The sequence below is a fragment of the Diceros bicornis genome, chromosome 28 (genome assembly GCF_020826845.1).
Source record: "Diceros bicornis minor isolate mBicDic1 chromosome 28, mDicBic1.mat.cur, whole genome shotgun sequence".
NCBI lineage: Eukaryota > Metazoa > Chordata > Mammalia > Perissodactyla > Rhinocerotidae > Diceros > Diceros bicornis.
Genome location: NC_080767.1, coordinates 42,080,671 through 42,104,140, shown reverse-complemented (window position 1 = coordinate 42,104,140; position 23,470 = coordinate 42,080,671). Strand labels below are relative to the sequence as shown.

The following is a 23,470-nucleotide window of genomic DNA, read 5'->3' as shown; positions in this document are numbered from 1 at the left end:
GGGTCCTGGAAAGAGGGGCCCTGCACCTCAGCCCAGGAACACAAGTCTTCCAGGGAAGGCCCCACAGAGCATCAAGAAGTCCCTGTGACAAGTGCCCCCCCGAGTCCTTCCTGGCCCCCCTGGGAGGAGGCCTGTGCAAGATGTAGGCTCTGATGCCACCTCCCGCCTGGGCTGGTATAGCCAGGGGGGTCATGGGGACCTCAGAGCTGCAACACGGAAGATGGTGCCCTCGAGGGGCAGATGGGGACACTGCTGCCCCATCCAAACACCAGGTCCACACACCTGCCGTCTCCCTGAAGCTCCAGGACCCTGAGGGCAAGAACGCATCTTGTGTGCTCGGTGGGTGTCTGATAAATGCCACATGGATGAAACTGAATTCACATGGACCACACTGCGGAACCTGAAGGTCTAAGCCACATTCTGCCCAAATCTTGTTTTATTTCTGCTGGAGTCACGCTGTCTGCTTTGCCTGGCCTGTCCCAAGCCAGAAGGGATCTTCCAAACGGCTAGACCTGCAATCTTACATTACTAAACAGCCCCTGAGACCAGGCAGCGGGGGAAGCCGCCCAACCTGGGGACATTTTGGTTGAGAAGAATCGAGCAGGTGTAAGAACCATTCTAACACACAAAGACTAACCCCAAGGTAGAAGCGAGGACTTCAGATTCCAGGGACAAGTGTCTTGGGCCCTTTTTGGACAGGTCGCTTGCCGGCTGTGTGGCTGCCGGGCCCCAGGGGTCTGAAGTGGAGCCCTGGGAGGGCAGCTGCTGAGAACCGTTACTAGTGGCAGGGACCCGAGGCCTGGAGGCACCGGGAACGTGATGAGGACCACGGTCAGGGCAGGGAAGGGGGCCCAGCTTAGGAAGAGGCTCGGCCGTGGTTTGTATTGGGAGGAGAGCAGGCCCGTCACAGGAATGACCCAGGTCCAGCCTGGCCTATGCTCCTGGGGAAGGAGGGTCGGCTGGACTCTGGCCCTCGGCCCCCGCCTGGCCCTGCAGTCGGTACAGGGCCTCGACCTGCCTCCGCTTCTCCTTGGCCCGGCTGATGGTCGTGCGGAAGAGCCTGCAGAAGAGGTGCACGGCGGGGGGCGAGTCGTCGTTGCCGGGGACGGGGTAGGTGATGAGGGTGGGGTTGCAGTTGGTGTCCACGATGCCCACCGTGGGGATGTTCATCTTGGCTGCGTCTCTCACAGCCACATGGGGCTCAAAGACGTTGTTGAGCGTGTGCAGGAAGATGATGAGGTCCGGCAGGCGGACCCTGGGGCCAAGGAGGAGGGGGGCGTTGGTCAGCAGGCCGCCCTTGAAGTAGCGGGTGTGGGCGTACTCGCCACAGTCCCGGGCCGTGTTCTCGATCAGGTGTGAAAACTGCCGGTTGCGGCTCACGAACAAGATGATGCCCCGGCGGTAGGCCACGTGGGCGGTGAAGTTCAAGGCCTGCTGCAGGTGCGTGGCCGTCTGTTCCAGGTCGATGATGTCCTGGTCCAGGCGGCTCCCGAAGATGTACGGCTCCATAAACCTGCCGGAGACCCCACCAGGGCGAGAGTGAACAGGGCTCACGCAGCCAACCCCACTGGCCCCTTCTCATCCAGACCCCACCAGTAATGCCCAGGCTCCTCTGGGGGGGCACACCGTCCCCAGGGCTGGCACGATGTGCAACCCCTCACCATGACGACAGACAGCAGTGAGGACTCGTCCCACGAGTCACGGCTGGGGGCGACCCCGGGTGGGGTGGGGGCGAGCAGGGCAGGTCTGGGTGGCAGGCCACTTCCAAGTCTCAGGCAAGTGGCCTAACCCTTTGAACCTGCACCTCGTCACGTGGGGATCCTATCCTAAGAGGACTAATCGCACATGGATGTCTGGATGTTTAATCCTTCTGCCCAGTGCTCTGCATTTAGCAGCCACTTTTGTCATTATCATTGTTGTGTCTGAGGATTTTCAACCGAGGCCCCTCTGAGGCACCAACAAAGCAGGGGGTGCCCCGGGCCCAAAGTATGAGGGGCTGGGGCAGGGGGCAGCCAGGCCTGGGAGGGGAACCCTGAGGTCAGAGGTCCGCTGCTGGCCCCGGGCAGGGGAACGGGGACAGGAGAGACTGGCCGGCTCCTCAGCAGCTCCCTCGTCCTCACCTGAGGTCACTCTTCAGCTCACTCCCATCGGGATTCCGTCCCCTCCTCTCAGTAGAGTCTGCCCGAGGCACCCACGACCTCCATCCTGCCCGGTCACGGGCCTTTTCCTGCCCTCACCTCCCCTGACTGCCCAGCAGCATCCCGCAGTGGACCACCCTCCCCCTCCCCGTTCCCTGGCCACACCTCCTCTTCCTGGACTGCCGCCTGGGACCTCTCCTCTCCACCCTCCTCTCCAGCTGCTCTCAAAATGTCCCCCTGACGTGGTGGCTCCCCAGGCCCTGGCTGCTCCCTCCTAGTCCCTGCGTGACATCTGCACTGGGGTGGCCAAAGGGTCACCCCTCACAGAATCCAAGCTCCTGATGTCACCCAGGCATCCCTCGTTTTGGTCATCTCAGTGAAGGACACCGACACCTGCACTGTGCTCTGCCCCACCTTCCCCCACCTCCAAACCCCACCCAGATGTCGGCTCTGCCCACACTACCTCCCCGGGGAAACCCACAACCACCTCCCTCCTGGCCTCCCACCTGCCCCTCCAGTCCATTCTCAACTGTCAGAATGGCCACGTGAGAAGATCGGCCCAGTTACTACTCCTCTATGTAACCTCGCTGACCTCCCCTCGAGATGCAGGGGCCTCACCAGCCCACTCACCCCCTCTCCCAGCTCACAAAACCGGCCACCAGCCTTTCTCTCTGTGACCCTGCCAGCAGCACCCTGCCAGCAGCTGGTCCGTCCCCACCGAGGGCCGTGAGCCTCACTCCAAGGTACAGAAGTCTGGCCCACGGGTGGCCACGAGCAGAGTCTGAGGCTAAATCCTCTCTCCTCCTTGGGGCTCAGGGATCCCACTGGGAGGAGGAGGGGGCTGTCCTCAAACTGACACACACCAGTACAAAGAGTGGCCTTGGACCCCAAAGCAGGAGGGTCCCCTGCCCCCCAGGAACCACCACACTCAGTCAGGTGTGGCATCTACCTGTGCCGACAGCCCGCTTTGTGCCCCAGGTGCACCCGGGCATCGAAGAGACTTCTCAAGGAAAACAACTCCTTGACATTGAAAAAGTCGGAGTGCTTGAGGGGCTCGCTGAGGATCCTGTCGTTGAGGTCTAGGACAGGGAGGAGAGGATGCTGTGGTCTCCTGCCCCTCTACTCCAAACCCTCCCAAGTGGGGGCACAGGGCTGGGGCGAGGGGCAGCGAAGCCCAGCCGCTGAAGGTGCCCAGGGCCATAGGGTCTTTTCAGGAGCCTCGGGGCAGAGGCGGGGTTCTGACCACGGCGTTGCTCCCGGGTAAACCGGGTCAACCACCCTGCAAAAGGAGAGAGGCCCAGCTCGTTTCTGAGGTCCTTCTGGAACCTCCAGGCCACCAGCACAAACTTCCCATCAGAAGTCCCGGGAGGGCTCAGGTGCCCCCACTCTCAGGGTGCCTCGGTGGCCCTCCCCAGGGAGCCAAGCCCTGCGTTAATCGCTGGACCACCATCGTCTCCCTACCCACCCCGTGGGGGAGGTGCAGGCCCGGGGCCCGTCCTCAGATGTGGGCGGATGACTGAACTGCTCAGAGTGGGTGGGACCAGAGTTGGGACCCACGTGGGCGTGACCCCAGGGACACTTTAAGTGCGCGCAGCACCCAGTAGGTGGGGCTGCTGGCGGGGGACGCAGGCCGCCCCTTCTCCCTCCCTCGGCCCGACCCCTCCAGGGTTCGCATCTAAAGCAAGGGCCCTCAGGACTCCTGGCGGCAGACGATTTCAACCCAAACTGGGGAGGCGTGGCGCGTTCCTTCGACCCCGCGTTGGTCTGGAGGAGCCCGCGTTACCGCTGCTGCCGTCGGGCTCGCTGACGGCGGGGGCCGCGGCGCTTCCCAGCGCTCTGCCGCTCGCCCGGGCCGGCCCGGGGGTCGTCGCCTCGAGGAGATGCAACCGCAGCGGCCTGGGCCGGACACCTGCGGAGAGAGCCGACTCGTGGCGCGCGCCCGGCCTCCCGGCTGCCCTCCCTACTTCCCTCCCTCCAGTGCGCCCGCCCGGCCGGGGCAGCATCCCTGCGGGCCTGGGGAGGAGGGTCCCCGTCCCGCCCCCAGGGCCCCCCGGGCGCGCTCACCCGCGCCGAGCAGCCGGGGAAGGGCCAGGCCGGGCGCCATGGCGCGGACGCAGCGGACGGACAGGCGGACACGGGCGCGCGCGCGCGGCCCCCGGAGTGGCTCTTCCTTCCGCCGCGGTCCGCGCCCCCGCCGCACCGCCGCCTGCAGGCCCGGAGGTGCCACTGCCCGCCCCGCAACTGTGCCCCTGGACCCCCTCTCCGAGGCGTCCCCGCTCTGTGCGCCCCCGCCGGCCTCCCCGCGTCGGAGCGCGCCGTCCTGGGGGTGCGCGCAGCCTGAGCCCGACTTCTGCCCGCCGCCGCCGGCCGGGGCACCGCGGAAGCCCGAGGACGGAGGAGCGGGCCGGGACTGGGGTCGGGCTCGGGGTCGGGGTCCGGGCGGGGGCTGAGGCAAGAGCAGGGTCGGGCTCCCGGCGCAGGCGAGTGCGGGGTCTGGGAGGCGCGTCCCCTCGCCCTGTCCCCCTTTCCGGAGTCCTCGCCACCACTCTGGGAACGGCGCTGGGGGCGAGCCCCTCGCCCCCCAGCTCTCCCCCTCCCTGCACAAGGCCCGGCGGCCGAGAAGACCCAGGAGCCGTCCCCGTGGGAACCTGCCGGGCGATGGGGACCCTCCTCACCTCCAGCCAGTTCAACACCATGTCTCGCTCTCCAAAATCGTTTTTAATTTTTTAAACAATATTTGGCTTAGGAGGACTCCATCAAGTTAGGCAAATCGGGAGTCTAAATTTGGACTCCGCGTATTGGGGACATGAAGTCCCGGGGTCAAGGAGCACCCCTGGCGGACACGATACGGGTCAGATCGTTGCTTGCCGAGCGGCCTTGGAGAAATTTAACTCTGGCAATTTGTGATGAGGTCCCAGGATCTGGGGTCTCCTTTGCCCCCAAATCCACTTTCCCCTGCATTTGGGAAAATGTTCGGGTGTGTCTGGCGCCGGATGAGTGCTAATAACCGAAAGCTCCCACCCTCCCGCGCTGAGCGCGCAGCGTGCGCTGGAGACCCTCGGGTACCCGCGCTACAACCCCAGGAAGTAATTCCTTATTATCCCGGCCAGCCCGGGCCCTTGGTTACTCGCTGTGGAAGGTTCTAGATCTCCCATTTCAGCCCCACGGGCCAGCAGGGGGCCCCGGCCTGGCAGTCGCGGCGCCTTTAAGGACCGGACCCACGCGGTCAGGTGACCAGGCCGTCGCTTAGCAACAGGACGCGGCGCCGACCCTGGCGGCCCTGGCTGCGGAGAAGCTGTTTCCTGCCTTTTCCTTATTCCTCGACGCAGCAGCGCGGTGGACAGAGGCGAAATGTCCGAGGAGAACCCCCAAGAGTGCGCGGAGCCTGTGGAGGCCAAGGCCAAGGTCCCTCCCGAGAAAACCAGCGACTACTACCGCGTACACGAGGACCTGCCGGTCAGGTTCAACAACCCCGCGTGGTTTCGGGGCTACAGGTCAGGACGCTGGAGCCCCGTCAGTGTCCACCTGGCCTACACAGAGGAAGGAGTGGCCGCCTGGTCCAGCGGGCAAGCCGGGTGCCCAGCTGGTCCTGCATGCGAGAGTCCCCCAGGTCCCAGCTTGTCCTGGCACCCACGTTCAAAGGGGGTCAGCTACTGGCCGCCAAGTGAGCTGCCAAAGTGGTGCCGAAATCTTTAGAGACAGGAGTGAGTGGGCCTCCTGTCCGTGCAGGTGGGGCGGTGGGTGATCCACGCCCCCCTCCCGGAGAAGTCGCAAACCCAGTTCTGGTCCCAGCTCCACTGTTTTGTGGCAGGGTAGGTCTCCTCCCCTCTCTAGCTGAGAGGACCCTGTGCAGAATGTGACTTGGCAGCACCTCTGTCATCATGCTGCTGGGTGAGTGAGCTGTGGCGGTTACAGTGCCCTGTGAACCCTAGGACGCAACAGTAAACCCTCAGTCACAGCCGTGCAGGTGCGAGTGCCTTCCCGGCCCTCCCTCCTTTAGTCTCCTCTACGGTTCTGTGGAGTGGAATCTGCTCTGATCCTCATTTCCAGGACAGACAACTGGGATGTAGAAAGATATTACCTTGCCTGAGGTCTCATAGTAGGAGGCAGAGCTGGGATGTCTGAACCCACAGCCCACTCAGTTAAACTGTTCTGCTAATAGTGTCAGTATCAGGATGCAGGTAGGTTTTCTCCTGGAAGCTCAGAAGTGCAGGGACCTCCCTGCGTGGCAGGGTCTGGAGGCTGAGCCACAGCTCCCGACCTACCCAGGAAATGACAGCACGTGCCAAGGCCCTGCCGCGGCTGAGGGCCGGCAGTTACCACCTGGGAGTTCTTCGGGGCTTTGGCCTGCCGTGGGGAAGAGCAAGGGCAGAGGTGAGCACAGGGGTCAGGGAGGCTGAGCCTGCCAGGAAGGCCAACCCTGCCCACCACGGGAGCCCATGTGCACGGCTGCATCACCAACCCGGGGCATTTCCAACAAAGCTCCATCAACCAGATACTTTAAGGCTGTGGCTTGTGCAGAATTAGAATAAATGAATGGAAAATAGAGTGTGTTTCTCGTCTAGCAGGACCAAGGAGCCTGCCTCAGTGTACAGGACCAGTAACCAAGCTTACGGGGGCAGAGCCCCCACGGTGCATGAGATGCCGGTAAGCGGGAAGCAGGGAGGGCGGGCATGTGTATGTGTATGTGTGTGGGGGGGTCTCTCGGAGGAGGCGAAAACCCCGGAGTTCTCAGAGGGGCAACACGTACATCGTGAGTGGGGATGGCGAGGGGCCCAAAGTTCCAACATCACAAAGGGGGAGGGGGCCCTCAAGTCCTTTTGGAACAAGGCAGAATAGAAATAAACGAATGAATGAATTTAGCCATGAAATGTTGAAAGAAGGCAAGAAGTTCAGGTAGACTTGCTGATGCCATCCCAAAGGGCTGGCCCAGTTCACACACACACACCTCTTGCAGCTTAAGGCAGTACGTTTTGAGGCAAATAAATGAAGAACTGTTTTCTTTCTGGAATAATACTTTAAGAGAGGTTAACTTGTGATCTGAAGGGTAGGACTGGCCGAAAGCACAGGTTGCACGTCGGTGGATGCAGGGATCTATGAGCCTCTGGGGAACCCCGACCCCTTTTTGAGATGGACCTCACACTCCAGGGGCCCCTCTCAGAACCCCCAGACACCCATGCTGGGTCCAGGTGAAGGGCCACATGGACCAGTGTAAGCATTCCCCGGATACCCAGGACAGAAGGGCCACCCACTTTGGGGTGACAGTGTTGTTTATTCTTCCAAAATATTCCTCATTTTAGAAGATCTGGGGGCTGGCCCGGTGGCGCAAGTGGTTAAGTGTGTGCGCTCCGCTGCGGCAGCCCGGGGTTTGCAGGTTCGGATCCCGGGCTCACACCCACGCACTGCTTGTCAAGCCATGCTGTGGTGGCGTCCCATATAAAGTGGGCACGGATGTTAGCCCAGGGCCAGTCTTCCTCAGCAAAAAGAGGAGGATTGGCATCAGATGTTAGCTCAGTCCTGACCTTCCTCACACACACACACACAAAAGATCTGGATAATTGCTTACTTGTTTTGTGGGGGATAGAGCCCTTATGAGAAGACTATCTAGAAAGTTTCTAGAGCCTGTGGGGGTCACTCTCCCAGAATTGAATGATTCCAGATTTTCCCCGGGGATCAAACATTTCCACGATAAAGACCAACACGCTCACTCACTAACAGAGGTCCAAAGGTTTGCTTTTATAGAAAAGACCATTGAGCAAAGCTTCACCTATAAATAGCGGGGTCTGCCATGTGCTGGCCTGACCAGGCAGGCGCTCCCGAGGAAGGTCGGGAGGAGGTGCTGCTGCTGCTTCTCCCCCTGCTGCATCTGGGCCCGTCTGTCAGTGTCCTGACCTGACTGTGGACGCTGGATTCAATGGGCAGCTTTCAGTGTTTACTTCCCATGCGGGAACAGAAAATAAACACGCTTGGTTTGCATGTAAAGAAATATACTGAAGCCCGCTATTCTCTGTGATGCCATAGTGGTGGATATATGTCATTATACACTTGTCAAAACCCCTGGAGTATACGACCCAAAAAGTGAACCCTACCGTACACTCTGGGCTTTAGCTAATAATAACGTACCGCTATTGGCTCAGCTGTAACAAATGTACCAACGAATGCAAGCTGTTCCAACAAGGGAAGCTGTGTGTGTGGTGGTGGGGGGGGGCAATGTGCTGCTTAGTGTCTCTGGAGGCCTAAAACTGCTCTAAAAAATAGTCTATTAAAGAAAATGCACGGATGCCATTTCTCCGCACTTGCTTCCTGCCAAGGAGACACAACATCAAGTGACCTGCTTGACACAAGGATGGCCTAAGACAGGTCACCTGTCCAGGGTAAGATATCTGGCAGAGGCCCAGGCCACTGAGGTCAGAAACCTCAAGGTCACCTGTGGTGCTGGCATAATTCCTACCTCTGGGTGCCTGCACACATGAGGAGCCTCATCAGTGTGCCTCACCACACCCCGACTTCGCCAGGGCAGCCCCTCCCCAGGGCAGCCCCTCCCCAGACCCCTTGGCTGGTGGGGCGTGGGCATCAGAATTTTTTAAAAGCCCTAGAGGGGATTCTAATACACAGTCAAGGTTGAAGCCCACTGATAGTGAGGTTCTCTCCTTTCCACAGAGGAGGAAACTGAAGTTCAGAGAGGTCCAATAACTGGCCCTCGTAGCACAGTTGGTAAAAGCAGAACTGGGGTTGCTTTGGGCCTGACCCCAAGTTAATGTTCATAACCACACCCAGGTGATTGATCCTTCTATCCGTGTATAGTGAAAGGAGGCATGATTAATAATTATTCTCGGACATCAGGCATAAATTGGGAGGGTCTGGGGCAAACAGCCATTCTGCCCACCCTGGCTTCTCTGCTTCCCAGGAATGGAGATGACATTTTCTACAAATTCTTATTTTTCTTCCCCAAATACCTAACGACTGCGCAAGAGTATTAAAATGCATCATTAGGGGCCGGCCCAGTGGCATAGCGGTTAAGTTCGTGTGTTCCGCTTTGGCAGCCTGGGGTTCACCGGTTTGGATCCTGGGCACAGACCTACTCACCGCTCATCAAGCTATGCTGAGGCGGCGTCCCATATAGAAGAGCTACAACTCTACAACTAGGATACACAACTATGTACTGGGGCTTTGGGGAGAAAAAAGAAAAAAAAAAGAAGATTGGCAACAGATGTTAGCGCAGGGCCAATCTTCCTAAAAAAAAAAAAAATAAATAAAATGCATCATTAATCAGTGTTCCCTTTTCACTTCCAGAAAGTATTTTATCCAAATTCGAATAAGTTTTCCAGACAACTTGCAGCTGGTGGAATGTTCCGGAACAATACTTTCAATGTCTTCATGGAGAAGAGCATCGTGACAGGTCCCGACAACTACATCACCTCCTACGACCGGCTCAACTTCCACCCCAGTTACAATGTCAACAAGCCGTCCATCTGTGATTGAGGGCGGCTGGACAACCCCTCCAAGGGTGTCCTGACTCCAGCTTGAGACCTGGAGAATCGTCATCCCTGGTGTTTGATAATTTGCCCAACTGTAAAGGTACAGACTTCAGTGCTTTCTCTGAAACTATTTTCCTCTCTAGCTCAGAAAAGTACGCAAACAGGGCTGTAACGTCCTACTCTCTCTATTTTACATCTGCGATGGAAAGGATGCTATTTAACGGCGTGAGTTTCCAATAAACAAATTGACACGTCCTGAGTTCCCGACACATCTGTAATCAGGGAACGAGCAGCGCTGTGGGCGTCCTGGGACCCAAATCTTGGCCTGGATGCTGGGAACACCCCGATAACTCCACCTGTCTTTATTTGGGAGCCATTTTTATACTCATGACAAATTATGGATCAGGTTTCCTGTTTTTCTAAAGCACCCTGGCTGAAATCTGCACAAACACAGCAAGGCCACGGCGCGAGGGTAGGATGGCAAGGCTGGGGTGTGGGCGAGGGCGGGGCCGGGAAGGCCGAGAGCAGACCCCGTCAGGAAAGCTCCAGGCAGGGAGGCCATTACTGTCCCCAATCCGTGAGGCCACACGTGGGGTCACAGGGAACGTCCTCCGGCCAGGGACAAGGGCCGGGGGCAGCAGGCAGAGCACACGAACAAGGCTGGCAAGTGCTGCTTGTGGTGGAAGGGGAGGTGTACATGGAGGTCTCTACTTTGTGTTCACTTTAAATTGTTAATAAAAAGTTAAAAAAAAACAGGCAAGGAGTAACATTTTTCTCAGGTGGAGGTAATAACTACATTAAGTGGATCTTTTCCTCTATGTAGTTAGCCCTCAATCAATGTTTACTGTGGTTTAGAGGGTCCTCAATAAGAAGAAAAATTTTCTATGACAGTATATATCTTTCAGATGTAGATCCCCCACCTTCCTTTATGAGAACAAGACATGCTCATTACAGGACATTTGGAAAATACTGAAACCAGACAGAAGAAATCATTGTCACAGACCATTAATAATACTTTCTTTACAGAGGTTTTTACCCAGAGATTTTACTCACATACACATTGGGCAGAAATTAAACACCATGACTGGTTATTTCTTCACTAAAAACGTTTTATTATTAATACGCAAAAGTAAACATTTTGGCCACATTTTTAATGTCCAATTTGGAATGGAAATGGTTTCCAGAGAAAATCAATACACTTAATAGAAAGAGACAAAGCTGAGCCTGAAGCGAGCATCTATGTCACGTCCTTCTCCTTAGCTGGAAAACCAGCGGAGACCCCAGGCATCAAACTGAAAATTAGTTTTTACAACCCTTCATTAAAAATACCAAGATACCAAGAACACTTCTGTTTAGCCTCTGTTGAAATGAAAAAAGAAAAAGAGTGCCTTATCAACCAAACTCACCAAAAAGAAGGAATTCCTTCCTCGCAGCTGACAGTGAAGCGGGTTCACGGCCGTGGAGGATCACGCCGTCCAGGCAGGATAACTGCTTTTCCTCCCAACTCAGAGCTGGTGAGCACTGCCCTGTGCAAAGAGACAGCGTCCCCAGAGCCAAAGGCACGGGAGAGGCCCCTGAACCCGCACAAGACCCCCGTTCTCAGCTGTGGGCGCCATCAGGGCTCAGGCTGGGAGCATCAGTCGAACTGACATGGACCAACAGGACAGATGCCAAGCTCGCTGGGCTTTGAGTTAATTCTGGCGTCATAATCAGGCACTGAGTGCTTTAATGAATGGGTCACAGCCAATAAACTGCTGTTTCCATAACAGTTGCTAACGAGTTAATGTAAAGTTAGACTCTGCATTTATTCTAAATAAAGTAAGTGTCTGGAAAGGTGGAAAACAGAAATACCTTTGGTATAATATACATGCCCATCTTCCCCAAAACTCAGTAACTGTCTCCAGCGCAAGCTCCCAATACCTGTGTCGTCCTGGCACCGGGGCCCCCCGGGCCTCTGGGTAGCTGCACTGCTCCCCCTTGCCTGCTGTCTTACGGTGTTCAAACGGCTTTGATGTCGTCACCTCATCCGATACTCACACCTGGGGCAAGTCTGACTCCTGGACCTCCATTTTCGAGCCCACACCTGGGCTCGAACCCACTTTCGGGATGTCCTGGGAGGGGCGGGGTCGTCAGCATCTGACCCCACAGATCTGGCCCTAATTTTCTACATATTTGCACTAGTCATGCAGGAGCTCCAGCGATGGTAAACTTTGTGAACTTGATCTTTTTTTGGTGAGAAAGATTTTCCTTGAGCTAACATCTGTGCCCATCTTCCTCTATTTTTTGTATGTGGGATGCCACTGCAGCATGGCTTGATGAGCAGTATGTAGGTCCGAGCCTGGGATCCGAACCTGCAAACCCCGGGCCACAGAGGTGGAGCGTGCGAACCCAACCACTCCGCCACGGGGCCAGTCCTGTGAACTTGATCTTTTTAATGTATTTTCAAACTGGGATCTTTATGTGTTGAGGGAGAAAAAGAGTTTAGATTGATGGGTCTAACTGCACTCGACAAGACCGTGTTTTCTGTTTGTGGTGACGGCATGCAGAAAGGATGGTTGGAAATGGACAGGAAATGACATCCCATCCCTCTTCCGACCTCTGCACTGAGTTCTTTCAAAGTCTTAAATCCAATGAGGACAATTACAGAAAAGGCGATGGGAACACTTCATGTGACAAAATCCAGTTTCCCCATAGGATTAAATAAAGCGCACGGCAATTCTTGAGAGCCTTTCTTCATCTAGTGGCCTTTGCTTTATTTGGCCTTTTTATTCCAGTCTGAAATGAGACACTGAAAAGTGAAGTTTCATCACGCTTGACTAATCGCTTAATTTAGCTGCTGGGTTGGCTTAAAGCTGCTAACTTCTTACTCAAGGTATATTTTCATTTACGTTTATCTTTTTCAGTAACCTTTTTAAATTGTAGTCAATTAGACTAAATGGTTTCAAATATATAGTAAAATATATTGACATTGAAAAAAAAAATCTCTAGGTCCAGCACACCTAATACCAGACGTTCTGCAGATCATGTGCCCCCAGTAGCCTTGCCTGGCATGAAGCTGGCTGTGGTTTGCAGATACGGATTGTGGGATTATGCTGTTTACTCCCCTCTAAACAGGCCCTTACATTAATTTCAAGGCGGGGGGCTCAGGGTGGCAATACTTTTTGTATATTTATATGAGCAGACGAGGAGCTACTATTTAAATTTATTGCTGGATTTCCCCGTGCAAGTGTATCTCAGGTTGGAAACACCTGCCGACAATTCAGATTCTGAGCAACAGATAGAACGACTGCCCCATAGAAGACTCTCTCCTCTGTACGGAGACGCGGGTGGTGAACATCGAACACGAGCCACCTGGGCTTTTTCTCTCTTCCCACTCCCATTCCTATTCACCGGGGCTTCTGAAACATACCCCTTCTTCCTGGAAAGAGGGCAGTTCCCACAGAGGCACGGTGACCCTGGGAGACCCTAGCCCAGGGCACTAGACATCTCAGAATCAGGCCTCTTCCCCTTCTTTGCATTAAATGGAATGACGCCTGGCCCCAGGCACGCAGACCCCCCCCACCCTGGAAGAGGGAGGGGCTCTCTGGGTGGGACTTGTCTGTGGGGCTTACTAATTACAGCTGGCTTTAGTAACACACCGTCCATCCCAGACTCTCTTTCCACAAGTGGGCGCACACTTAGTGTGTCCCGCAGCAGCTCCCGGCACGCTGAGATCCGTGGCTGCAGCGTCAGGCGCGATCACCTCTGGGATCTGTGGGGGCTGCCCACACGCAGCGTCCTCACTCCTCCACAGCGCCCCCGTCTGCTCCCACTGCAGCCCCCTCCCCAGTCAGGTGCAGAGGAACCTCTGACCTGGGCCCCAGCACGCAGAGACAACCCAGGGTGTGGGGCACGGAAGCAAAAGCTTTCACACAACGTGGCCTGTTGGCAATCCCAGGGATGGACCGGCGCGATCAGGTTCACGTCCCGTTTGTGAAAACAAGTCCTGTGTAAACAGAATCCCTTTTCAGCTGAGGCTTAGAGGCACCAGATTACTGCCGAAGGCAGGAAAAGAGGAGGTTCAGGTGCCCCAGGTTCAAGGGCTCCCAAAGAAGACTCTGCTCAGGTCTCCTGTTTTAACCCCCATCAGGAGGGCAGTTTGGTCAGTGTCTAAAGAAGCCACTCCCTGGGGACAACAGCGCCAGACCCCAAGGGCATCAGTACAGAACTCTCAGTGGGAGGGCACGCTGCCGTCAACGTGTGTGGGCACCTGGGCGTTTCTGAGTCCACCCGACCCTCAAGACCCCACTGAAGACACACTACCTCTTTCTGGAAACTGAAAATGGACCAACATGTTCCACAGAAGAAGGTAGGTTCCTGGAGTGTTCTCCGTAGTAAGTGACTCATGTACCATGACCATCAGCCACCTGGCAACTGCCGTCACGTGCAGGCAGACGGAATCCCCAACGCATGTGTGAGGCCGGACCATGCTAGGCAGCACTGATGGAAGGCAGTGTGGGAGAGGCTGTCCTCTGCAGGGGTGGAGCAGCTCTGCCCGCACTGCCCGGGAACTACACAGAACGGGGCTCGGTGTCAGGGGGCAGGCAGAGACGAAGGTGTGAAGGGTCCCCGGCCTGGGGGAGATTGGGGCGGGCAGCAGGAGCGGAGAGGCGCTCAGGGCCCAACGCGCTGACGGCAGGCGGGACATGGCAGGTCCTGGACGCTGGGATCTCAGGTCAACGTCCTGCAAAGGCCACTCGGCAGAGGACAAACTCCATAAACCGTGCATGACAGTGCTTGATTTATTAGCATGAAAAGAACAGTTCTTATATACAAAACAAGCTGATTTTTGTTTTCGAGTATTAAAAGCACTCCTTAAAAATTAAATAAAATTTAAACCATGGATTACATGAATTATTTTTCCTGGAAGCACTTACGTGAACGAATATTCGGACGACGGAGATATCAAACACACATCATGCAGCCACGGGATGGTCCCGGAGTCCACAGGGCCCAACCCAGCCGACGTTGCCCGTGGGTGCCGCCGCACATCTGCGTTTGGGTACCAAACTGAAATGCCACTAAAACCCAGGGGTGCACCATGTGTGGAAAATTCACTTGCACGTTAGAATACCAACTAAATTCAGCTGCAAAGAAACCTTGCTCCAGGTCCATGGCAGCTAAATCGGAACGGTGAGTCGTAAAACCGGACAACTGATGAAAGTGTGCTGGACAGTCACATGTAAACATTGTGACCGGTCAGCGCCCAGCCCCCAAGATACAGCTGTCCCTGTTGTCTCTACAGCAGCCTCAGAGCAGAAGGCACAGGGTGCTATGCTTTTCCCTGTTCTGTGCTCACACCCCGAGGAGGGTGCTGGGAAAGGATGCGGGTCGGGTGGCCCTGCCTGCAAACAGGCCCAAGCGTGGGAAACGGTCCTCTCGTCCTGCACGGGGAGGCAGGCCCTCAGACAGCCGGCCACAGCGTCTGCTCGGCCACTGCAGCACGCCCCTGACTAGGCTCCGTCCCTGGAGGGTACCGGGCTCTGCACGCCGTCAGTGCTCAAGGGGCCTGGGCACCAAAACTCGTAAAGCCACTCTGCTTATTCGATTTTAGAACTGTGACTAAAAATGAGGAACAGCAGCTCCCACAGAAAAAGAGGTTTATTGAGCCGTTAGAATGATGTAGTGACTGAACAGGACTGGACATTAGACGATACGGGCTGCGGGTGTGGCCTGGAGTGACCTGCTGCCGGGACCTCCCTTGGGGTTTCTGCAGGCAGCAGGGAACGGCCAGTGTGCTCGCTGGCCATCGTGCTTTTCGACGTTTCCCAGTTGAAGGCTGTGACCGCAGCGTTCAGGAGACACACTCTGCCCTCTTGGGACCAGGGGGTCCTTTATATAAGAAGTGTGACCAGGAACTTCCCAGCAGAGACCCTGGGGGGCGTTTTGGTGATTCTGGGGGGAGGGGGGCGGGGGAGGCGTGTCAATTGCTGCCTTCCTCTGGCTGGAACCACAGGCACCACTGGACACTTCCACCAGCGCTCCACCCGGAGTCTCAGTCTCAGAATCACCTCAAACCGGGCTATGTCGGTCAGAACCAGTGCTGCTAACCTAAGACTCGTACGGAGACCACGGGGAACCGCAGTTAGGAACGCCCTACAAAAACGAACAACTCTATTTTCCAAAAATATTTTTTACAGCACTTTAAATAATTTACAAAAAAAGCTACAAAAATCATATTACCAGGACACATCTGTTAAATAAAAACATCGTTTCGTGTTAGTGTACATATATACAGGGCTATGTATAGCGGTTTCCAGTTTGCTCTCCTGTGGTCACAGGCCTTGTCTGCACCCACACAGAAACACGCACGTGTATACGCTTTCCACCAACTCACTGAGAACCAGGAAGTGTACTCACAGCTTGAGGACTTTGCCCTGTGCCAGCGGGCCACTGCCCTCCTCCACGGAGGTGTCACTGAATTCACTGGCGTCACTGCCCAAGGCCTCCGGGTCTTCCTCCTCCCTGTCCGCCACCCTCCGTCTATACCGCAGGTCTAGAAGGTTCTCTTCTGGACCCGAGTTCCTCCTGTCCTGCAAACTGAGCCCCGCCTGGGACTTCCTACTCGGCCAGTGTCCACCTTCCTTCTTCATGAGCAAGTGCGGGCCTCCAAACACAGGGCCGTGGCCGGCCTGGGTCTCCCGGAAGGCCGAGAAGGAGGGGCCCTGCAGAGGCAGACTCAGGGGGGCACTGAAGAGGCTGGCCGGCTTGCCCCCCCAGGAGACACTCTTTCCAAAGTGAAATAACTGCGTGGAGAGCAGCGGAGAGAAGCCTGCAAAGGGCAGGCCTTTCTTGGGGTCCACGGCGAGGCTGGGCGAGCTCTGGCCCTGCGGCCCCCTCTCCCTCTCGCTCCCAAGGCCCCCTTTCCACGCCGCCTCTCTGCCTTCCGGGCTCAGCGCCCATGTGCTCTGCAGCTGACTCTGGTGGGCAAAGTCACTCCACGGGAGGGCGAGGCTGGTGGGGGGTCCCCCTTCCCTCTTGGCTCCCAGGTTCCGAGTCAGTGAGCCCCGGCTCCGTGGGGTCCCGGGAAAAGCACCAGCAGGGCTCTCAGCCCGGGTGCCAGCTTCTGCCCCACTTGGCAGCTGCCCGAAAGCACTGTCCCCAGCGGCGGGCTCAGCTCCTCGAGGACTCTGGTCTTTGTGAGCATAAGCGTTTCTCCTACCAGCTGGTGACCCTCTGGCTGATACAGTCCCACTGGCGCTCCTGGGCACCGCCAGCTCCCCTCTGGCCAGGGCTGCAGGGAGGCCGGCCTGCTCGGCGCGGGGGCTGCTCCTCCCGCCGGGGATGAGGGCTCTCCCGGCGCCCCGCAGTCCCTCGGGCGGCTGGGAGGCCCCCCTGCCCCTCTGGCTCCGCGTGCACATGCCGGGCTGCAGGGCCAGGGCAGGTGGCGGCCCCTTTCGGCACAGCGGTGGCTCTGGCCCGGGCCCGCTCCCTGTCCCCAGAGCCGTGGGGCCCCCTCCTGGAATTTCTGACCCGCTCACGGCCTCCTTGGCCTTTTCTGCCAAAAACTTCCGAATCTCCAGTTCGATGCTGTCGTCGCTGTCCACGGAACTGCTGTCGTCCGAGAGGGAACCGGGGCTGGGGGCCGAGCCTTGAAATTCCCGGGCTTCCGTTCCCTTGGAGAACAAAGTCCCTTCCGAGGCCCTTCTCCTTAACCAGAGGGCTGGGGGCACCTCCCTGGGCCCGGCGCCGTCTGCCTTTGTTCTCTCTGTTTCTCTGCAGAAGACGCTCACGGGTTTTCTCCCCGGGTTCTCCCTGCCATCTTTTCTGGGCTTTGAGAGGCAGCTTTTCAACAAGTGCGGGCTCTTGTCTTTCCAGCCTTTCTGGAAGCAGCCCAGTGTACCCAAGAACTGCGTCTGGGTGGTGCTGAACCTGACCCTCTTCTTGCACGCAGCTCGGGGCTCCTTACTCCGCCTTCTGAGCTTTCGCTTGGACCGTAACAGGTCCTTAATGGCGGTGTCCAGGTCCTCGTCGCTGTCCAGCGAGCTGCTCTTGTCGTCGGAGCTCTCCTTCTCGTCTCCGCGCCTCGCCTCAGCTGCCTTCCCGTGGCCTGGCGACGCGCCGCCTCTTGCATCCGGGGCCACGAGCTCGTCACCCAGCTCCACAGTCCTGCAGGGCAGAGGCTGGCCCCTGCTCTCGCCTTCCCTTCCAGGGGCCTCGCTGCCTTTTTCCTGGCCGGGCTGTGTTTTCCGCTGGCTGTGGTCAGCGTCCTGGGCGCCCTCCTTCGCCGTCTCCCTCGTTTTCTTGGGCGCGCATGGCCGCGCAGTGCTGCTGCCCCCTCTGCGTTTTCTTCTGCAGCCCAGCGATAGGTCCAGCGTTTTAGAGACAGAAGCCTTGAGGCCACCAGCCTGGCTGTGGGGGCCAGGCGACGGCAGTGGGCACTGCGCGGACTGCGGGCAGGTTTCCGTTCTGGCCGGCAGACTCCCCGACTGAGCCTTCAGAGCCAGAAACGTCCGGATTTCCTGCTCTATGCTGTCATCACTGTCCACAGAGCTGCTGTCGCCATCGGAGTGGGAAGGCACGTTCAGGGGATGGAAGAACGGGCTGGCGGACAGGGGTCTGTCACTGCCCTCCTCGGGGGCCGGCAGGATCGTTTTGGAAATGTCCAGGATGGCTTCAGCGCACATCAGCTCGGCAGACGTGTCTGCCCGGCACGAAGACCGGTCCGCAGACTCGCTTTTGGCAGCTGTGTTTACTGGGGGTGCAGCTTTGGTTTCCTTCGGTGGCTTGGAGGGATGGTCAGGGTTAAGGCCACCTGGGCCGAGGTCCACGGCCTTTGTGGCCGCCGGCCTCTTCTTGCTCGGTGTTCTCCTGTGGGTTTCAGGCAAGGCACTTTTCATGGAGGGGCTTGTGCTGTGTGCAGAGGGGTCAGGCCCCTTCTCCTCTCCAGGCGGGGTTTTCCGCAGCGGGTCCCCACTTGCCTCCTTTCTCTTCTCCAGCTGGTACAGCTGGATGGCCTCCTCGATGCCGTCGTCGCTGCTGGAGTCGGACGCCTCACGCACCAGGGCTGCGCTCCTGACTCGCCTTCCCCCCCTCCTGAGGCCGACGCTCCTCTTGGCCCCTTTACTCTGGGCTGCTTCTGCAGGGCGGCAGGCGGCGGCGGGCTTGGGGGCTGCTGGCTTTGTGCCGCCCAAGCCCTCCGGCTCGGTGGTGACCTGAGACCTGAGGCCCCTGGGCTGTGCATTCACCTTTGTTAACCTGGGAGGTTTCCGGAAGACAAACTCCTTACAAGCTCCCGTCAGATCCTGCTGATGATGTGGCTCTTTGCTGGATCTGAATGACAATTTTGCCAAATTGCCGTTGGGGTCTGTTTTTTTATCTGCAGGAACATCGCATTTTTGGGTCTCGTGTTGTCTTTTCTCACTCAGAAACTGTTCTATTTCTGCCCGGATACTCTGTTCGAAGGAGTCGTCGCTGCTCACACTAACCGGGGAGGCAGAGCCCTGGTCCTCGCTGGTTCCCCCGTGGCTGCCAGGGACACCTCCGGAGCCCGGTGCAGGTTTTAGGGGACACAGGGGAGTCGGGGCGCTGCTCTGAGGCTCTGGTCTGCACCGACTGTCCCCATCGGTGGCTCCAGGTGGCTGGGCGGCCCCGCTCTTGGCCCTTAGGTACTCCTGGATGGCTTCTTCAATGTCTCGGTCCACGGAATCATCACTATCTGAATCCAGCACCAAGGGGCCAAAGTCTGTGGCTCCCTCCTCCCTCTTGGAGTCAAAATCAGCAGCAAGTCCACAGGCTGCAAATGTGGGGCTGGCGGCCAGCCTGGTGTCGCGGCCTCTCTCTGCCCTCTGGCTTCTCTGCAGGGTGTGCTCATCGCTCATGCCCAGAGCAGCCTCGTCGCTCTGCAGCGTGCTGATGAGCATCTGCACCTTGGCGCTCACCGAAGCTCTTGCCACGCCCTCTTTCGGCTCTGAGAAGCACCCGGGGAACCTAAAGCCCCCGGGCGGGCCAAAGGCCTCCCATTTCGACTGGAGAGCCACCACAGGAGGGGCGTTCATGAGAAACATTCTAGCAGCCGGGGAGGGCCGTGCAGAGGCAAGTCTATTTTCCTGCCCCTTTCACATCCTGGGAGGAGAGCGAGCACACTGGTGCGATGTCACCGTCAGCGGCGCATGCGGCCCCAGAGAAACAGCAGGCCTCTTAGAGTCCGGCTAGCTGGGGGCCCTTGGGCCGGTTACCCATGCTTCTTGGCCTCAGTGTTCTCAGCTGCCGCGAAGATTCAATAAGAAAATGCTTCTGAGCCACCTTGCAGCATGCTCACGTAGAAGCACACACAAACGTCACTTCCCTGCCCCTCTTCTTACCCTGGGCCTCCATCTTCTCTCTAAGAGAATAGGGGTTTTATTGACCCCAAAAGGTCCTCAAGAGAGGCCAATGAAATAAAGTCTGCAAATGCTTCTTTGTGCGTTAAAAAGAATGATTACCATGAATCCAGGCCTGGTGACACTTTTCGGGCTGGTTCATTCTTGACGTGAACAAGCTCCTGAAATAAAGTTACATGATGTGAGCAATTCAAAAATTATTTCCCCAAACATCTTTAAAGAGTCAGTTACACTAAAGCCTTTTGATTGAAAAACATCACGTGTGTATTTGCCACATGGTCTCGTGGGACCATATCATTGTTTTTAGCTAATTACCCTAAAAGTTGCCCCAAACACAGTCATGCGCCCTTTTTCATCCTGTGTGGTTACTCCACAGTTTCCGTATCTCAGACCAAATGTGGCTGCGTCAGCAGAGCCGCTGGGCCTGTCCTGGGAACACTCTCAACACCTGCTTGCAAACAGCCTCCACACTAAAGGTCTGAGGACCACCGCTGCAGAGAGGACTATGACGCATACTGCAGTCAATCAGAAAAATACAATACATCACATAACTTAATTCTTAACATGTTTCTCGGCCCCCCTGGCCGCCCCCAAATTGGAATTGCAAAGCAGCTGAGATGCAAGAGGAGAGCCCTGTGCCATTGATGGAGACAGGGAAATTGAGTTCCACCCCCAAAATGGGGCCAGGCAAGGCAGTCACCATGCTTGGAACCTCAGTGGGTGGGCTGGAAATACACTGGCCTGTGTATTTGCTTTGCTTCCAACTCAGATCCTTCTCTACCAGGAGCTTCCCGTCTTAACCCGGAGCTTCCTTCCTGACAAGCACGTAATCTTGCATTTACACACCAGAGTTCTTTCCAAGAAAGCACAGCCTGGCCACCTAGGCACAGGCATGCCCAAACAGGTGCGGCCAGCTATTAACCAGAGAGCGCGATAAAGTCAGAAGCAAGTCATTGGCTGTTAGTGATTTGTGCTCAAAAAGTGAAACTAAAATGTCAAAGAATTTATTGCAATTACTTGAAATTCTCTTCCAGTCCAGTTTCAGTGTGATGACTCAGCAATCAATGTTTGCAAAATGTTTCAGAGTTTAGGTCTTCATCGCTCCACTTATACTCCGAGCATCCTTTGCCCACTTTTTAAGTAGACTTTTGACTGCCAGGACTAAAGAGAATCAGAGACACGTAATTCAGAGGCTGAAGCTACAGCTAGTCAATCTTTTTTGGGAAAGAAACAGCATCAATTTAAGGGCTCACAATGAAATTTTGTAAGAACTTACCCTGAGACCAAATACCATTAATCACAGCTAATTTACAACTATCCTGGGCCACAGCTCTGATACGGCAGGATTGGGCTGGGGGGAGAATGTGAGGCTATCTACCAGTCCTCAGAGTCTGGCATCCCACTACAGCTCATAATCTCCCCCATAAAACCACCCTTCAGGGAGATGCCCCGACTGTGGCAGAGCAAGGGGGACCGACAAAGGTGGTGGGGGCTCATTCACTGGAGAGGGGGCCGTGCCCACGCTGCCACCATGGTCATTATTCAAGCTGCTTTGGCAAAATTACAGAGATTACAAGACGTTTGCATTGGCCTTGGGCTGTGGAGAGTCTAAATCACGACTATGAACTTCCTAAGCAGCAAAACTATCTTAAAAAATGGGCCCAGGGATAAACCCAAAGGCACTGGGTGGCAGTGATTCCTCCACTAGGTAGCAGAGCTGGGGGAAGGGAAACACTGAACTCCACTAACCGTGTTCACTGCTTTGCAATGATGGTAAACTGAGCTTGGACTCCTAGAGAACGGTTTTCTGAACTGTCAAATTACCTAGTGTCAGAACGAGGTTACAAATTCAGAGGGCGTCTCCAGCGACAAATTGTGGCTTTAAAACAATCAACTACATGAGATGAATCATTCTCGAAAACACCCCTAAACTGTACGTGGACCGAGCTGTGAGCTGCAGCCAGGTGCTCCTGCTTTGTCAAATTGTGCCCTGCGCCCCGAGAGCCCAAGACTCGGGTCTGGAGGGTGGCTGTGAGGACACCAACCCTGTACCAAAGCCACATGGTGCCAGAATTTAAAAAGCAGAGGGCACTTGGACATCATCTCTGTCTAGACACCAAGCTCCAGGGAGGACAAAACCGTATCATCTTAACAGCCTGGCTCCCTGCACAAAATGCCCCCCAATACATTCCTAGGCTCACCAAAAATCGGTTCAGCTCGTGTTCTTACCTCCCAGAACGGGGCTCTCCCCCAAGCTTAGGCAGGCCAGGGTCAGGGTACAAGGGAGAAGCAGCCCGGCCCTCCGGGCAGCGGTAGGGCCCTCTCGGGCCAACCTGAAGCGGGCGTGGGCTAGATTTCCGTCTATCGCAGCGACGTCTCCCCCAGGCAAAGCTGCAGTGCCACTGCGTGTGCCTGGGGGACTGGAGGCAAGGCGAGCCCCTCGCAGCTGACCTTGTCCTGACCTTTCACCCCTGAGCACAGGCTGCTCCCTGCCCGGGGGCGCTCACCCCCAGCGCTGCCCTGCCAGGGACTTGTCCTCAGCCAGGTAAGCGCGAGCACCTCCCGCAGGGAAGGGGTCCGGTCTCCACGCAGGTCTGCGCCCCGGGGGTTACTTTTCTGGGGTCCGTGGGCTTCGGGGCTGCGGCCGGCCAGGAGCTCCGCGACCCTCCCGGAAGCTGCGCCGGGGCAGGGCGTGCACCGCCTTCCCGCGGGGGCCCGGGCCCTCGGCCGCGCTCGGAGGGCGGTGAGCCGGGGGCCAGGCCGGAAGGCGCCGCGCCGGGCCCTCACCTGCGCCTCACCTGGGCCCGGCCCCCGCCGCCTTCGAGGAACGCGGGGCGCGGAGGGCCAGCGGAGGCGGGGGCCGGGGGCTGCCTGCGGGGCCGCGACCCCCGCCCGGCCAGGTAGCAGCCTGCCCCGCCCCCGCGCGGCGCCCCTTCCCCGGGAGCCGGGCGCCCGGCGCGGCCTGCGCCCCTCCGCTCCGGCCCCGCCAGCTCCCCGCGGCCCGGGCGCGCTGGCCCGGCGCCGGTCCCGGGCCCGGCCCGCCCCGCCTGGCGTCCCGGGGGAAGGGGCGGCGAGGTCCCGGCGCGCCCCGCCCCTCGGGCCCGGGCGGAGAGGGCTGGTGGCCCGCCCGCCGCCTCCCCGCCTCCCCGCCGCCGCCCCTCGTCCCCGGCCCCCGGCGCCGCGGGGCGCGCGGGAGGGCGGGGCGCGCGGGGCGGGGCGACCCCCCCGGCGCCCCCTCCCCGGACCTACCGGCGGCGGCGGGAGGCGGCGGCCGCGCTCCGGAAGCCGTGCCCGGTGGCTGGGCATCATGGGAATGGCACGGCCGAGTTCCGGGGGAGGCGCGCGGCCCGGCCGGACCCCCGCCCGGCGAGTGCGCGCCCACCTGCCGGCCGCGCTGCGGAGGAGCCGCGGGCGCCGTGCGCCTCCCCCGCGGCCCCGCGGCCCCGCGTCCCGCCCTGCTCCCGGAGGCGGCGCCAGCCGAGTCCCCTCCCCG

At 57.8% G+C, this 23,470-nt stretch overlaps 3 protein-coding genes across 6 annotated transcripts; 1 reads left to right on the top strand and 2 right to left on the bottom strand.

Moving 5' to 3' along the window:
* Positions 1-401: 401 nt before the first annotated feature.
* On the bottom strand, positions 402-4,260 carry MRPS2 (mitochondrial ribosomal protein S2). Its single transcript, XM_058524453.1, has 4 exons — positions 4,203-4,260; positions 3,922-4,047; positions 3,088-3,217; positions 402-1,513 (listed from the first exon to the last, which is right to left on the bottom strand). The coding sequence occupies exons 1-4, from the start codon at positions 4,240-4,242 to the stop codon at positions 934-936; spliced, it is 876 nt and encodes a 291-aa protein (XP_058380436.1). The 5' UTR covers positions 4,243-4,260; the 3' UTR covers positions 402-933.
* A 321-nt stretch (positions 4,261-4,581) lies between these two features.
* On the top strand, positions 4,582-11,455 carry PIERCE1 (piercer of microtubule wall 1). 2 transcript variants are annotated; one of them, XM_058524455.1, is made up of 3 exons: positions 4,582-5,632; positions 6,707-6,785; positions 9,478-9,534. In XM_058524455.1, the coding sequence occupies exons 1-3, from the start codon at positions 5,490-5,492 to the stop codon at positions 9,532-9,534; spliced, it is 279 nt and encodes a 92-aa protein (XP_058380438.1). In that variant the 5' UTR covers positions 4,582-5,489. The 2 variants fall into 2 exon arrangements, with proteins under 2 accessions (XP_058380438.1, XP_058380437.1); XM_058524454.1 differs by having other exon boundaries at positions 4,594-5,632; positions 9,432-11,455.
* A 4,234-nt stretch (positions 11,456-15,689) lies between these two features.
* PPP1R26 (protein phosphatase 1 regulatory subunit 26) lies at positions 15,690-23,359 on the bottom strand. Of its 3 annotated transcripts, XM_058524449.1 has the most exons (3): positions 22,207-22,782; positions 20,995-21,138; positions 15,690-20,138 (listed from the first exon to the last, which is right to left on the bottom strand). In XM_058524449.1, the coding sequence occupies exon 3, from the start codon at positions 19,660-19,662 to the stop codon at positions 16,012-16,014; it is 3,651 nt and encodes a 1,216-aa protein (XP_058380432.1). In that variant the 5' UTR covers positions 19,663-20,138; positions 20,995-21,138; positions 22,207-22,782; the 3' UTR covers positions 15,690-16,011. The 3 variants fall into 3 exon arrangements, with proteins under 3 accessions (XP_058380432.1, XP_058380435.1, XP_058380433.1); XM_058524452.1 differs by lacking the exons at positions 20,995-21,138; positions 22,207-22,782 and adding an exon at positions 23,227-23,359; XM_058524450.1 differs by lacking the exon at positions 20,995-21,138.
* Between the last annotated feature and the right edge of the window lie 111 nt (positions 23,360-23,470).